A 17,774-nucleotide genomic window follows, 5' to 3' on the forward strand; every position below is an offset into this window, starting at 1 on the left:
CAAAATAAAATGTAATACTAATTAGGAATAAAATATTTTTTTAAAAAAAGAAATATAATATTTTTACATTTTAATATAAAACATATATAGTTAATTTTTGGAAAATTTATTCTTAATAGAGGTTTTAAAATCAAATGGGAACATATTAAAATTTAGGGATAAAAAGTACAAATAAGCCACCGAACTATTTGGAAAACGGCAATTAAGCCATCGAACTCAAAAAACCTCCAAATAAGCCATTGAACCCGGTAAAAAGGAGCAATTACCATTTTTCACAGGTTACCTTCCAGTTTTTGCTGACTCGATTGCCACATATTCATTTTATTTTATTTTTTATTCTTATTATAATCTACATGGATTATTTGTAATCAAATTATCAAATTAAACATTCTGCCCTAAAATTTCTCCCCTTTAATCGCAACTTTGCCACATATTCATTTTATTTTATTTTTTATTCTTATTATAATCTACATGGATTATTTGTAATCAAATTATCAAATTAAACATTCCTGCCCTAAAATTTCTCCCCNAATCTACATGGATTATTTGTAATCAAATTATCAAATTAAACATTCTGCCCTAAAATTTCTCCCCTTTAATCGCAACTTTGCCACATATTCATTTTATTTTATTTTTTATTCTTATTATAATCTACATGGATTATTTGTAATCAAATTATCAAATTAAACATTCCTGCCCTAAAATTTCTCCCCTTTAATCGCAACTTTTGATCTGATCTTCCTCTCCTTCACGTTATTTTGCTATTTTTCATCTACCTTAAATTAAAGGTGTGCAAATCATCTTAGCTTTAATGGATGAAAACCTTTCATTTGTGAAAATTTTTGAAGCGNTTGCCACATATTCATTTTATTTTATTTTTTATTCTTATTATAATCTACATGGATTATTTGTAATCAAATTATCAAATTAAACATTCTGCCCTAAAATTTCTCCCCTTTAATCGCAACTTTGCCACATATTCATTTTATTTTATTTTTTATTCTTATTATAATCTACATGGATTATTTGTAATCAAATTATCAAATTAAACATTCCTGCCCTAAAATTTCTCCCCTTTAATCGCAACTTTTGATCTGATCTTCCTCTCCTTCACGTTATTTTGCTATTTTCCATCTACCTTAAATTAAAGGTGTGCAAATCATCTTGTGCAAATCATCTTAGCTTTAATGGATGAAAACCTTTCATTTGTGCAAATCATCTTAGCTTTAATGGATGAAAACCTTTCATTTGTGAAAATTTTTGAAGCGATAAGTAAACACTTAAAATGAAATTCATATTAAAAGAAAGTATTTTACATTAATACTAAAAGAAACTATTTTACTTAAAATGAAATTCACAGTAAACACTTAATCTACATCAAGGTATACCACTCAAATTCCCCGAAGGACACTTNGCGATAAGTAAACACTTAAAATGAAATTCATATTAAAAGAAAGTATTTTACATTAATACTAAAAGAAACTATTTTACTTAAAATGAAATTCACAGTAAACACTTAATCTACATCAAGGTATACCACTCAAATTCCCCGAAGGACACTTTGGTCTATTATGTCCTTCTTGTCTACAAATGGAACACCGCATAACTCGACCTTTCATACTTAGTCGAATCTTCTGGCTACTTGTTGGTGGACCTTCATTTTCTTCACGATTTCTTTTCTTCTTTGGCCTACCTGACATTTTTTTGGGGACCGGAGCTAATATTTCCTCAGAAACAGTTTTAGGCCAAAAGAGTTCTCCATTCATAGGCTGAAGGGCATGCGCATAAGTCCTTTGATATGCTTCCTTTGAGTAGCATGGGTCAAGGTAATCCTCAATGTTCCTCCCCTTGTCAAAGATGGCACATATAGCATGAGCACAAGGTATACCACTCAAATCCCATGCTCTACAGGAACATGTCCTACTTTCAAGCTTGACTTTGAACTGATGTCGTCCTTTCTTANCCATCCAATGCTTTCCTTGTTATTTTGAGTCACTTTCTTCATTATAAATGGTCCATATCTACCTTTCCAAGTGTCAATAGATTTCATCTTTCTTGCAACCCTTCTCATAGCACCTACTCGAATGTCTTCAAGCATGGGAATAATTGGCTTGCATCTTGCCTTCACCAATGTTCCATTGAATGCCTCACAAAGGTTGTTATCTATAATGTCACATTTCACTATGGTCCTAAAATACGCTTTGCACCAAAATTTAGGAGGATATCGCTCTAGATCAACTTTAGCCTCTTTATCTCTCCTTTCTAAAGCTTTAAGTTGTTCATGAAATTGTCCTTCTGTTGTTGACTTAGCGCACATCCAGAAGTGATTCTTTAAAACCTTTCCTTTATGGCGCTTACTCCAATTTGCATGAATATGTCTTGCACAATTACGATGCTCTGAATCAGGAAACAACTCTTGAATAACAGTAGTTAAACCCTGAAATAAAAAGCAATAATGTTTTCAATTTAATAGTGTTGGTAGCAGCAAATTAAAGTCCATGGTAGCAGCAAATGAACAACTAATTTGATATAGCAGTGAATACAATTAGTAAATACAATTACAACTATGATATAGCAGTGAATACAATTAGTAAATACAATTACAACTAATGTGATATAGTAGTGAATACAACTAATTCAATTTAATAGTGTTGACACTCATATAGTAGTGAATAAAAAGCAATAGTTTTTCAATTTAATAGTGTTGGTATGGAATAAAAAGCAATAGTTTTTCAATTTAATAGTGTTGGTATGTAGCAGCAAATTAAGCAGTGAATTGAAAATTAGTACAACTAATGTGATATAGCAGTGAATACAATTAGTAAATACAATTACAACTAATGTGATATAGTAGTGAATACAACTAATTCAATTTAATAGTGTTGACACTCATATAGTAGTGAATAAAAAGCAATAGTTTTTCAATTTAATAGTGTTGGTATGTAGCAGCAAATTAAGCAGTGAATTGAAAATTAGTACAACTAATGTGATATAGCAGCGAATACAACTACAATATACAATTATCACAGTAGATACACTGTTTTTTTTTTTTAGAAAACAAATACACATCATACACAATATTTAAACAGTATATGTACACAGTTTTATACACAGTTTATAAAAATGTTAAGCAGTGTATAGAAATACCTTTTGCTGGTCACTAATAATGGTCCATGGGTATGTGTTGGTGATTCCCAAATCATTTTTAAGCAACTCGAGAAACCATCTCCAAGAATCTGTGTTCTCAATCTCCACCACAGCCCATGCAATAGGGTACATCTGATTATTTGCATCTCTTCCCACTGCAGTTAATATCTCTCCCTTTAGCAACCCTTTAAGAAAACACCCATCCAGGCCAATTATCCTCCTACATCCATCCAAGAAACCCCTTCTCAAAGCCTTTAAAGATACATAAATTCTCTGGAAAACACAAGGACTTTCAGGTGTAACCCTACTGGTTTTGAGAAAAACTGTGCTGCCAGGGTTAGAGTTTAAACACTCTTGTGCATAGTCCCTTATTCTTCTAAATTGATCCTCAAAACTTGCGTTAATTTTTTTTAGCACTAACCTTATTGCTCTTGTAACTTTGCTAATACTTACATTGATTTTCAGTTCAGACTCAATGTGATTTTTCAACTGTACATGCCCAATGCAAGGATCATCTCTAATTTTGTCTTCATATCTTTCTTCTATCCATTTTTGACTCACCAAACGCAAACTAAACTTTTGATTGCACTTATGTTCTGCCTCAAGAGTCTTTAACTGAAAACATTTATATCTCTCCTCCCATGAAGCAGTGCAATGAAATGGGCAGCCTTTACCATTAGTTGTCTCAACACCAGCACATTTATACATTACTCTCATAGGCTCATTTTTATAATAGCATATATCTCTCTTATAATGCACTGCGTAGTCAATCATTGCATTCTTAAACTGTCGTGCATCTTCATAAAGCATCCCTAACTCTAACTCATGACATTCTGTAGTAGGATTGTACGATGGATGCTTACAGTTCCCCTTCCCTTTAGTAGGATTGTACGATGGATGCTTACAGTTCCCCTTCCCTTTACTAGGTTGTTGCGGTTGTAGTTGAGCGTTCCCCTTCCCTTTACTAGGTTGTTGCGGTTGTAGTTGAGCTTCCTCCTTCCCTTTACTAGGTTGTTGCGGTTGTAGTTGAGCTTCCTCCTCCTCTATCTCAAATTGGTAACTAGGTGGATTATCGGAGTCATAGTATACACTCTCTACCTCCACATCATCAAGTGTTGGTTTTTGAACAGAATTTTTTCTTCTAGCATCCACACCCCCATGTTGTTCTTCATATTCTTCTTCATCATTATGATCTTCTACCTCATTATGATCTTCTATCTCTTCAGGTTGGGTAACTATCCCTCCATCTAGTTCAGGTAACTCATGTACTAACTCTGAATATGGTTCAGGTAACTCAGGTACTAACTCTGAATATGGTACTACATCAGCTTCATCAACCCCATGCTCAACAAAAATATCAACCTTCTTATATTTACGGGCTAACGTAATTAACTCTAAGGTGTGAATGTCATTGAAGAAAGACCTAATCTTCTCTATCGGCTCTATACTTAACTTGTATGATAGACTTTCTATTTTTCTATATCGGTTATGTGCAATGAACTTCATTAGGTGAGGCACACAAATCATATCAGCGTCAACTGTTACTTTTTTAACCTCTCCATTTATATACATTAGTCTTGGATTTCTCACAAAATTACCCCCATGATGAATTCTTAAATCAACAATGTCATACATTTTGAAAACATTTAAAAATTAAATAATCTTAGAATATCCAGTACAATAATCTCAAAAGCTATGGCTGAAAACGCAGATTGTGGACCACTGAAAAGCAAGAAAAAATTAAATTATCTTAATGTATGATGTATGAAACAATGCTTTAACCCAAATAAGTAAACAACAACTGTACACTAACTTTCACTACATACGACAACTTCGGCACAACCTGAACACTAAAACACAACTAATACATATTAAAAACAGTAGGCAGGACCACAACAATAAAAAATGTCTCCAACCAAACTTACACAGAGGACCCATTCAAAACGCAGCCATTCACCATCCGCACATATATTAGTATTCAAAAACCCATGGTTGGAAATACATACCTGGACACCGCCTTCTCCTCACCGTTCGCACAGGTTCAACGAGTCAATGGTAGCGCTTGTCTGGAGTGAAATTGAGATTCAAATACGACCAGAATCGGAAGAATCGGAAGTTGCGAAGGAGGAGAGAAAGAATCGGAAGTTGCGAAGGAGGAGAGAAAGAATCGAAATTTGCAATTTGCGAAGGAGGAGAAAAAGAATCGGAAGTTGCGATTTGCGAAGGAGGAGAGAAAGAATCGGAAGATCAGCGAAGAGGAGAGAAATTTTAGGGCTGGAATATTTAATTTGATAATTTGATTACAAATCATCCAGGTAGATTATAATAAGAATAAAAAATAAAATACAATGAATATGTGGCAATCCAGTCAGCAAAAACTGGAAGGTAACCTATGAAAAATGGTAATTGCTCTTTTTTATCGGGTTCAATGGCTTATTTGGAGGTTTTTTAAGTTCGATGGTTTAATTGCCGTTTCCCAAATAGTTCGGTGGCTTATTTGTACTTTACCCCTAAAATTTATGTTTTAATGAGAGAAGCATAAAGAATCAATATCTGTGTCACTAAATCACAAAGTATTGGCTCTATTTAAAAAACTACTATATGAATAACTCATTTATAGGGGTGGAAATAGGCCGAGTCGAGCTTTAGAAAATTAGGCTTGCGCCTTGTTACGAAAATCTAAAACCTAAGCCTGGGCTTGAGCCTATATGTAGGCTTTTTGTTAGGCTCAAGCCTAAGCCTACAATTTGCCTGGCCTGAAGCCTTTTTAAAAGCATGTTTAGTATTTAAAACATTAAAAAGGCTTCAAAGTAGGCCTATTTAAATCCTACGTGTTAAAACGTTTTAAAAACTAATACATAATTACATAAGTATATCATCACCATGCATAACATCAAAATATAAAATAAAATTAAACAATTCACGACTTTAGCATGCTCGTTAATTTGTTTAGAATTAAATTCAATTGTATTACTGAGTATTATTTAATTTTTTATCATATATAATATCATAAATAATTAACAATCAACTCACATAATTAAGTTGTGACATTTCATTAAATATTATGACAGTAATAACAATTAATCAAAAATTAACAATAAAAACACTTAAAAGAATGATTAGCATCAACCAACACTATCCACCAAAAAAAAAAAAAAAAGCATCAACCAACACTTATATCATGGGATACATGATATTCATTATATAGCACATTCAGATACTGTATTCATACTACTCAGTAAACACCAATACACCATCTAGGGTTATGAGTCGAGTATGAGCCAAATATGACTAACGGTCTACCGTTCAAGAGGCACGGGAGATCAACACTGCTTCCGTGTCAGGTTTCTTGTAGACTATTCTATATAGTTACATTATTTATATCTAACAGAATAAACTCAATTTTTTAATTTCATTTTTCACACACTAATTTCATTATAATAACACTAAAGTTTTATTTTAATTATACTAAAGTTTTATTTGACGATCATGGTGGTCTACATAACGTTGTGTAGCCCTAAGATTTCATAATAGGTCTTGACCTAATTTTAAAGAGTTCAGTTCTGTATAACCTATTTCTATCCCTACTGTTACGTGACAAAAATCATTTAGAAAAAAAAAAAAAAAAAAAAAAAAGGCACTCATGAGTTCATTTGGGAATTGGCAGCCATGTAAATGGCGTACCCTGAACGGTGAACGTAACTATTAACAGGCATAATAAATATAATCTAAAAATATGCGTTTTCCAAGTCAAGGTCTTCCAATGGAAAACGACAGCAAATCAATTATTCAATCAAACACATAATGTCATAATGCAGCCGTGATGAAGGGATTGCAAAAATAAAAAATAAAAATCAATTAGCCTTCTAAACTTTTTAAAGGTGCAATTACACTCATCAACAATTTATTTTAATGTAATGAAACTTAAAAATCGGTCAATGACCTGTGCCTGTTACGTACGAAAATCTAAAGCCAAAACCTAGGTCTGAGCCTATATGTAGGCTTTTTGTTAGGCTCAAGCCTGATCCTACAATTTGCCTAGCCTGGCCTGAAGCCTTTTTAAAAGCATGTTTAGTATTTAGAACATTAAAAAAGCTTCAAAGTAAGCCTATTTAAATCCTACATGTTAAAGACATTTTAAAAATTAATACATAATTACATAAGTATATCAACAATGCATAGCATTAGAATATAAAATAAAATTAAACAATTCACGACTTTAGCATGCTCGTTAATTTGTTTAGAATTAAATTCAATTGTATTACTGAGTATTATTTAATTTGTTATCATATTTAATATCATCCAATGGAGACCTAAATCTTTCTATGCGGCGTCTCCTATTTTGGACGACTGCAAAGGGTAAAGGAGAAAGGAGAAAGGGACGACTACAAATGTGTAAAGAAAACCACGATAAATGGTAAAGGAGATGACCAGAGCATGAAAAGACGAAAATACCCCTGTTTTGGACGGCCATTTGACGAGAATTTTAACGGTGGACTAAAAGTGATAAGGATTAAATAAGACTGGTCACAATGTGACAAAAATTAATGAAGTGGACTAAAATTGGCAATGCCCTAATAACATTAGGACCGAAAATGACAATGACTCTATGAAAAATGAAATACTTTTTGATGGAAAATATAATATTTTTACATTAAAATGCAAAATTATTACTATACATTTTTCTTCAAAAGGATTACATTTTCTTTTATAAATGATAAAATTTTTATTCTTGATTAATATTACATTTGAACATATAAGTATGACATTTGCGCATATAAGTATGGTATTTGCATGTCGATTCAACCCGACCTGACCCGTATCATAAATAAGGATATGTGAGGCGGTTTTACACAAGTGCGACCCTTTTGAAAAGGTTAAAGAATTACATTATAGAGAATAAATAATAAATAATTGTAAAAGTGATACTCCGTATAAGGCCATCCATATCAATAGTTATTTCTTTGGTTATTGTCAGTAAATTTGCCACATCCCATGAGAGAGAAGAAGAGAGAGAAGAAGAGGGAGCTTCTGCAACTTGGGGTTTATGCTACAGTAAATGAGAAAAGAAATTATTTGTTTAACATGGGCTGCTGTGCGCGTACTGCGCACAGCAGCCGCCCATGCGGGCGCGCCTGACACACTGTTTTATTAGTATTTTTTTGAAAATTATATTTGTTTATTATTTTTTTCTTCTCCTCTCATTTTCTCTTTCCTAATCACACTTACAAAAACTCTTAAAATGCCTTGAAAAAACTCCATTGATAAGGATGCTTTAATATTTTGAAAGTGGGAAAAGGTTTAAGAGCATCTACATCTATGGTTTATATGAAGATAATGTCAGATCTAATGCTTAGATGGCAAGTGTGAGAAGAAGAGAGAGAGGATGTGGGAATCATCTGCAAAGAATGGGGATTTTAGGAATCCAAGAAAAAAAAATTTAACTATCTGTTGCTTGCTGTGCGCGTTCTGCGCACAGTAGCGCCCATGCGGGCGCGTGCGCGTCAGGCGCGCCTAACAGCAACATTAAATATTATTATTTTTTTAAATTTTGTTTTGTTTTGTCTTTTTTTTTTTTTAAATCCTACTCATTTTCTCTTTCCTAATCACACTTACAAAAACTCTTAAAATACTGCGAAAAAACTCAATTGATAAGGATGCTCTAAGAGCATCAATATCAGTGGATATTGAATGCATATTGGAACAGTGACATTCCAAGTGGAGGAGAGAAGGGCAAAGAGAGTGAAGGAAGAGAGACTCCTGCAAAGACTAAGATAATAGCACAGTAATTTTGCAGGAAAAAGGGAAGACTTGTTGCGCGTCAGGCACGCCTGACCCTCAACTTTTTTTTTTTTTAAATAAAATTTGTTTTTTATTTTGTTTTCATCACCACCTACTTTCTCTTTCCTAATAACACTTACAAAAATTCTTCAATAACCGCGAAAAAACTCCACTGATAAGGACTAAGTACGATAATCGTAAATGGCGTATCGTGAACGTAACTATTAATAGGGACAGTAAATCTAAAAATATGCGCTTTCCAAGTCAAGGTCTTCCAATGGGAAACGATAGCAAATCAATTATTTCAATCAACACATGCAGCCGTGATGAAAGGGATTGCCAAGGGATTTCTCAGTATTCCCATTTCTTCTTTCAAGGAGAAGAAAAAAACACGCTTTGATCCACCTTTCTATTTTTTATTTTTTGTAGTATCTGTCCATAGCTACTTTCTGAATCTACTGAAACACAAAGAGTCAACAGATGCCTCCACTGAGGCTCGATCCCACTCCCCTTCCACATGGGAGTGTACACCGGGTGCCGCTTGACCACCAGGCCTTTGGCACTACTGACTCTATTACAATGCACTATCTGTTCATAATTACTTTCTCAACCTATTGAAGCACAAGAATCAGTATTGCCTCCACTGAGGCTCGAACCCACCACCTCCCGTATAAAGGGAAGGGTTTTATTTTTTAAACACGCTTTGATCCACTTATAGAACTTACAAAATATACCATTCTTGTGAGATAGAGCAAATATCGCTCCCTGTGAAATTCAAACCCACAACCTCTCATATGAAGGAGAAACTTGGTGTCAGTGAACCACGAGATCCTTGACATGCTAATTTGAAATTGGAGAAGAAAATATTTAGTAACATGTTTCAGACCAATAATGAATTGGCCTTTTTTAATTTTACACATCTTAATAGGTTAGCTCGTTAAATCCAATAAGAATTCATTAAGATTAGCATTACTTGAGGTTTTTAGGTAATGTTATTTTGCTAAATATTTTGTGATTTGAGGACATCACTATTATTTTTCATAAGAAAGGTCTCATACCAACCAACTACTATATATGTAATGTGATAACACCTATGTTACTATTTTAAATAGGTAGTCACAAAATCAAACCCCAAAAAAATTATCATGATGTATTGTGTGTGGATCTCCAATACCAGTTAACTAAATATATCTATTGTGTCAACTCATTTAACTCATTAACATAACTATTTACGTGAATTGTCAAGTCTATCTATTTGTGTGTTAAAATTATATTAAACATAAGATAGATGTCATTGTTCAAATATTTCCATTAACTTTAATAATTTGGAAATTCAATTTTTGACATAATTAATCGCTAAGTTTAAAATAACTAATCTTTACGTTTTCATTTGTCAAATGACAAAAATTGTATCAAGATGAAAATATATTTCATAGTTTTTAATAGTAACTAGGAAGAAAAACGTACAACCCATCATAATATTTAAATAATCAAAGGGACCGTAACTTTTCGATACCTTCTTATAAAGGCCACCAATAGACACAACTTCACACACCACTTCACATTATTGAAGAATACTTTTGTAGTGTCATCAAAATGGGCAAGTTTTGGATTAGCTCCCTCATCATCATCATCACACTAGTTCTGCTAACTACAAACTGGTGGTTTTGCCAAGGTTGTTTGGAAGAAGAAAGGTTTGCACTTTTGCAGCTTAAATCCAACATAAACAATCCAAACGGTAATTCTCTTTCATCATGGATAGATAATAATAGATCTGATTGTTGTGAATGGCCAAACGTGGTATGTGACACTACCACGAAGCGTGTTGTACAAATCTCTCTCAATTCTACAAGGATCTGGGTGGTTCAAGGCGATTGGCATTTCAATGCCTCTCTTTTCCTTCCCTTTAAAATGCTTAGGGTCCTTTCCTTAGAACAAACTGACATGGTTGGATGGGTGGAGAATCAAGGTTCGATTAATTAATATTATATTCATCCATCTTTAATTTAATTTAAATATATATATATATATATATATAAATTAAAGTATTTCGATCTATAATTAACGCACTATACATAATTGTGATGTTACGCATGTATGCAGGGTTTGCGAAACTATTATCTGAATTAAATATGCTGCAGGTCCTAAATTTGAAGGAGAACAGCCTCAATTGTAGTGTTCTTTGGCACCTTACATCTCTTAATATCAATTTCAATATAATTAATTTGTTGTATATATATATATAGATCATGTAATCACAATAACAATATGCTCTTAATTATGGTTCATTCAGGGCTTGAGAAACTACCAAACTTGAGTAAGTTAGAGATCCTAAATTTGGAGGGGAATAAGTTTAATCGCAGTGTTCTTTTATCTCTTAGTGGCCTCACATCTCTTAAATCTCTCAAACTCGGCCACAATTCTTTAGATGGATCTGGTAATCACAATATCTATAACTTCAATTTTTAATTAAGCTCGCTTTATCAATTTCATATTACTATCATCTCATCTTTTACTTTTTGAATCAATTCAAGTACCATTTCTATATATATACTTCAATTAAATATATAATATCAAATTTTTATGTCTATATATATAGAGAGAAACTCATGATCAAATATCAAATGAGACTACCCTTTTCCATGAGCCTGTGTAGATAAATTTGGGTTATTAAAAGTCAGAAATCAATAACTTAAATTTTCTCTAAGTATAAAGTACAGTATATCACAAAGTACAATGTTATAATATTATGCTTTTTTTTCTTTCTATTTAGTAAAGTTTCTTGTGATGTAGGCGATGAAAGACTTCAAAATTTGAAAAGACTTGAGTTCTTGTCCCTTGATGGCACTGGAATAAGCGATTTACAGTCCGTTTGCAGTATGTAATTAAATCTCAAATTCAATTCCTCAAATTGTAATTATATTGATTGTCGGTATCAAATATAAAATGCAAACATTATATTATATTCAACTTATATATATAACGCAACATTATTTGGACAGGTATTCATGATTTTACTAATTTGAAGGAGCTTGACATATCACAAAATGCATTCCAAAGTCTTGGACCCATGCACGGTATATGTATATATAATTTAAAATTAATATAAAAAGGAACTACGGATGACATCTTTTCCAAATGTTCACTTTTTTTTTTTTAGGTGTGTTTGAAAAACTAGAAAAATGACTTCTAAAAAATGTATTTAAAAAAAAAAAACTGAGTCATTTTTTTTAAAAAAAATTGTTTAATTTTCAGTGTTTTGTTGAATTTTGAAAAATTGTCTTGGTGTGTTTAGTTCATTTTATGAAAAATGGGTATGATTGTATAATTAAACATTTTAATTCTTTTATTTAGAATATAATAATATTAAACATAATGTTATTTAATAAAAAATTTAAAAACCCTCATCCCAGATATTCTGTGAGGCGGAGGCGTGGATGCTCTTGGGGTTGAGAATTCAACCTTTTGGGAAGATACTCAGATAGTTTAGTTATATTCTATACAATAAATAACATTATATATGATTGGATCGGATGTTATATTTGATATACTTTAATTTGGCAGGCCTATCACGTTTGGAAATTCTTCATGCGGGATCTAATAATTTCAATAATACCATATTCCCAAGTTTTAAACAGTTTCCATCACTCAGATTCTTAGACCTCTCTACAAATCAAGCTATAAATGGATCAGTAGAAATAAATGGTTAGTTTTGAACATATAAATGCCCAATTTCTACCATTTTCTGTGTCTTGGTATTTCCGAACTTCCAATAATTATATCTTTCTATTTGACTCACTTCTATTTTGTTCTTTAATTTCCTATTGCTTAAAAGAGCTACTTGCTTTGGAAGAATTGGATTTAAGTTGTAATAGAATCGACAACTTCGTCACCACCGGAGGTATGTTTATACACATGAGTTTTAAATAAAATTTGTGTCCATTCTAATTAGGATCTCTTGGTAAATTAAATTAATTACTCTTGTAGTTTATTATTAATCCCCCCCCCCCCTCCCACCTACTCTCTCTCTCTCTATATATACGTGTACATATAGATTTCAGTTCAAATGCAGCAGCGCGTTAAAGTGCGGTTAGTATGACCGCTTAAAAAAGGCACTAATAGTGTTAACAAAGACACCAATAGTGTTAGAAAAATGCACAATAATGAAATGCACAAATATCTCACAAAACGCACAACAAACCCAAAAAATATGCACCATACCTCTCACACCTAATTATGCATTTCTGAACATCATGTGATGCGTTTATGCATACTTAATGGTGCATTTTTGGTGATGCTACCTAATAATACATTTTTGGTGTATTTGTGCATTTTTTGTTGTGCGTTTTCTAATAATATTGGTGCATATTTGCATAACTATTGGTGCGACTGCACTGACCGCACGTTAAGGCGCGATCACATTTGAACAGAGGTATATATATATATATATATATATATATATATATATATATATATATATATATATATATATAGACACTACACTTTTCAAAAAAAATAGACACTACACTTTATTGTGAACTTTCATACTTTATTGTGCACTTTCATATTCCTACTATGACTTTTGTCAACCTAATAACAACAAATTATAAACCATATTCAATTAAGTAATTTTACCTTATTTGTAAACATTGAAGTGTATGGCAATAGTTTAATTATGTTATTTAAGATAAATAAACATTATATATGAACGAATGTTGGTTTGGATATGTTTTGGCAGGCTTACCAAATTTGGAAAGTCTTCATTTAAGACAGAATCGGTTTAATAATAGCGTATTTTCAAGTCTTAAACAATTTCCATCACTCGTGTTCTTAGACCTTGCTGTACAATTCACTATAACAGGATCATTACAAATAAATGGTTAGTTTACAATTTCTACCACCTTTACATACTATGATCACATTTCACCATTATTTGTCACAATATATTATATCTTTCTTGTTAACTCACTTTTATTTTTCTTCTTTCATTATTACCTTAAGAGCTACTTGCTTTGACCAATTTGGAAGAATTGGATTTAAGTAATACGGGAGTTGAGGACTTCTTCACCACTAAAGGTATGGTCAAACACTTAAACAGATCTTAGTATATATTTAGTTGTGTCTATGAATTTCATGGTGCATATATGCATGCAGTTGTACTAATTGCAATATTAGGAGTTTACTCAAAAATCATTATCAACTGCGATTAAAATTATTTACGGGGTATTATATTGAAAAAATAATTTCCTTCATATGAATAGAGTTGTTAATGCAAGCAGGGCAGGGCTCGCCAAAGCCCACCCTTGTGACAGGGCGGACTAAAAAGCCCGTCAAAATGCGGGCCTGAGGGGGCCAGCCCGGCCTCCTTGACCTCGTTGGGTCCACGAGATAGGCGGGGACCCGCCATTTTTTCTGGACAACTATGTTAATTGTTAATTGCTATCCATCACTTAACTACATAAGTTCATAAACCAAACATTCAAACTCCACAAGGCATAACTAATTAACTATTAAGCATATATAATATATAAATATAAATGTGCAATCCAACTATCGGCTTAGGCTTTTAGTTGAGATGGAATACATGCTTTAATTTGGTATCAGAGCCAACCTCATAGTATATTGTGACACCTTCAATATCAGGCATTGCAAATGTAAGCCATCTTCAAGTGCTGCACCTAGATAGCCTATTAGGTGGATCAACATCCAACTACAGCAATTTGATACAATCCTTATCAGTTCTCTCATCACTCAAGACCCTCTACTTTCGACATAATCACTTTCTAGAAACTCATTGTAAGTTTATTTGTTACTTTTTAGCTTTCCATTTAAGTGTTTTTATTGACGGTTTTGTCAAGTCTCATATATCTTATGGTTTATATTATTTTTAGATTGGAAAAATCTGAGCAAATTGGAAAATCTATTCTTGGATGGTTCTTATCTTGTTGACAAAAATGTCCTTAACAACATTGGAGGATTGATGTCTCTCAAAGTTATTTCACTTTCCGAATGTGGACTAAGTGGAACCTTACCAAAACAAGGTATACAACATTATAATTCTTTCTCACTTAACAAATCTATTCAATGGCAATGTCTTCTAATTAATTTATTTAAGATAGCTCGAAATTATAAGAGGTTAACTATAAGCACTCGTTTGCAGGTTGGTGTGAGCTTAAAAATATTCAAGAGTTAAGACTTAGTGGGAATGAGTTGAATGGTGTGCTTCCCCCTTGCCTAGGAAACTTGACTTCTCTTAGATTGATTGATTTATCCTCTAATCAATTCTTTGGCAACATAGCTATCTCCCCATTGTCTAGACTAACATCACTTGAATCTTTAACCATTTCAAATAACCAATTTCAAGTCCCCTTTTCTTTTGAGTCATTTAGCAATCACTCAAATCTCAAATTCATATTTGCTGCCAACAATGAAGTGATTTTGGAAACCAGTTCTAAAAACTCTGTGCCATCCTTCAAACTAGAGTTTTTTAGTTTATCCAATTGTGTAGGACAATATCATAGATTGCCAAGCTTTTTACTTCACCAAAATCAATTAAGAATCATTGATCTGACACGAAATAATGTTGGAGGTGATTTTCCTAATTGGTTGTTAGAGAATAACACAAAATTAGAAGGGTTTTACATGGGTGGCAATGCTTTTAAAGGGTACTTGAAATTCCCCAAAAAACCTAATTTCCACATTGGCACAATTGATATCTCTGGGAACAACATAAGTGGGCAGATCCCAAATGATATAAATATTTTCTTTCCAAACATAATTGTACTAAACATGTCTGGGAACAATCTTGTTGGTAGCTTACCTTCTAGTTTTTGGGACCTTAATTCTCTAGAATACTTGGATTTGTCTAACAATAACTTGATGGGGGAATTGCCACAAAAATTAGCTACTTGTTGTTACTCTTTACAGTTTTTGAAACTGTCAAATAACAAGTTCCAAGGGCAAATAGTATTTCCAGGAGCTCTAAATACATATTCATTGTCGGCCTTACTACTTGACAACAACAACTTTGCGAGCACGATACCTGATGATCTCTCTACCACTTTTACTACACTAATGGGACTAGACCTCAGTAACAACCATTTGCATGGAAAACTTCCAAAGTGTATAGGCAATATGTCAAACATTTATCTTCTTTCTGTGTCCAATAATCAACTTGAAGGTCCAATTCCTATAGAGTTCTGCAAGTTAGAGAGCATTATGCTATTGGATATGTCAGACAATATGTTATCAGGCTCAATTCCATCTTGCTTCAACCCTGGAAGGTTAGCACATCTTTATCTAAGCAAAAATAAGTTTGGAGGTCAACTCACACAGCCATTTTGTGATCAAACTTCTTTGGCATTGCTAGACCTCAGTGATAACAATTTTAGAGGAAAAATTCCGGGATGGATTGGGAACCTTAGTACACTAAACATTCTTCTCCTTAAAGGGAATTATTTTAAAGGGGTTATCCCTAGCCAATTATGCCAATTGAGTCATCTGAGTATTCTAGATCTCTCGTACAATAATCTTAGTGGTCCAATCCTTCATTGTTTGGATAAGATGGCATTAGCTATGTTTTATTACGACTTTAGAAAATCTTCATTAGCTATTGAAGTAGCAAGGGATCCTAAGACTTGGACATCATTGTCGTACTTGGAAACAAGCAAATTGGCAATGGCATTTCACCTTCCTTTAGCTATGATTGATGATGATGATGATGCTTATTTAGTCGATGATCATGTCGCGGCAAGATTTACCTCCAAGCTGCAATCATATTCTTATAAGCGAACAGTGTTGCAATACATGTCGGGATTTGATCTATCCTGCAATCAATTAAGTGGCAACATTCCTTCTAATCTTGGAAAGTTAAGTGAAATCCGTGCTTTGAATCTTTCGCACAACAATCTCACTGGTGACATCCCGATAACCTTATCAGGTCTTGCAAAGATCGAGAGTTTAGATCTTTCCTACAACAAGTTAAATGGGATAATACCTGCTCAACTAATTGCGCTCAATTTTTTGGAAGTGTTCAGTGTAGCCCACAACAATTTAAGTGGTCCCATCCCAGATCGTAAAGCTCAATTTGCAACATTTGATGCAAGCAGTTATGAAGGAAATGCTCTTCTTTGTGGCCCTCCACTTAGCAACCTTTGCACCCATAAAGAATTGCCGCCGCCACAAGTATTGTTACATGAAAATGGTGAAGAAGAAAACAATTTTATGGACATGAAATCATTCTACATAAGCTTTTTCATAGCTTACACAGTTATGTTGGTAACCGTGGTTGTAGTACTGTGTATAAACCCATATTGGAGGAGAACTTGGTTTAGTTTCATTGAGTTATGTGCAATGTCATGTTATGACTATGTTTGGATAGCATTTCTTAAATTCAAATTAAGAATGCGAAGTCTTCGTTCAAGATTTATGTAAATATTATCAATTTATGTTTTTTAATGACATTTTATACATCTTTATTTGTATTACTTGCTATATTCGCAATACGTGTGAAATGGTGTAGTCAATAGTACGTGACAGTTTATGTGATAAGTTTGTTACGGTAATAAATGAAGGGTTATTTATTCAAAAATAAAAAACTTGGAAAATGTCAATGAAAGAGTTACTGAAAAGTATAATCTGTATGCCTTAATGTGATTTGAATTTGTCCATGGCCATTGATAATATGGATTTAGTGAGAATAAAAAGTATATTAACGTAATTAGATATAATATTAATTTTTACAGTATGCTTTCTTTCTTGTATACTAACAAATACTTTTCAAGTTTGTAATTTTCCCCTTTTCTTTTCCTCTACACCATTAAATATAATAAATGTTACATCGTTTT

At 32.8% G+C, this 17,774-nt stretch overlaps 1 protein-coding gene across 1 annotated transcript; it reads left to right on the forward strand.

The window, feature by feature from the left end:
- Positions 1–10,555: 10,555 nt before the first annotated feature.
- On the forward strand, positions 10,556–17,414 carry LOC116015453 (receptor-like protein 9a). Its single transcript, XM_031255524.1, has 12 exons — positions 10,556–10,897; positions 11,032–11,100; positions 11,222–11,365; positions 11,722–11,805; positions 11,931–12,005; positions 12,493–12,633; positions 12,764–12,829; positions 13,667–13,807; positions 13,930–14,004; positions 14,572–14,724; positions 14,820–14,969; positions 15,089–17,414. The coding sequence occupies exons 1-12, from the start codon at positions 10,840–10,842 to the stop codon at positions 17,359–17,361; spliced, it is 3,429 nt and encodes a 1,142-aa protein (XP_031111384.1). The 5' UTR covers positions 10,556–10,839; the 3' UTR covers positions 17,362–17,414.
- The last annotated feature ends 360 nt before the right edge of the window (positions 17,415–17,774 follow it).

The sequence above is a fragment of the Ipomoea triloba genome, chromosome 4, assembly GCF_003576645.1.
Source record: "Ipomoea triloba cultivar NCNSP0323 chromosome 4, ASM357664v1".
NCBI lineage: Eukaryota > Viridiplantae > Streptophyta > Magnoliopsida > Solanales > Convolvulaceae > Ipomoea > Ipomoea triloba.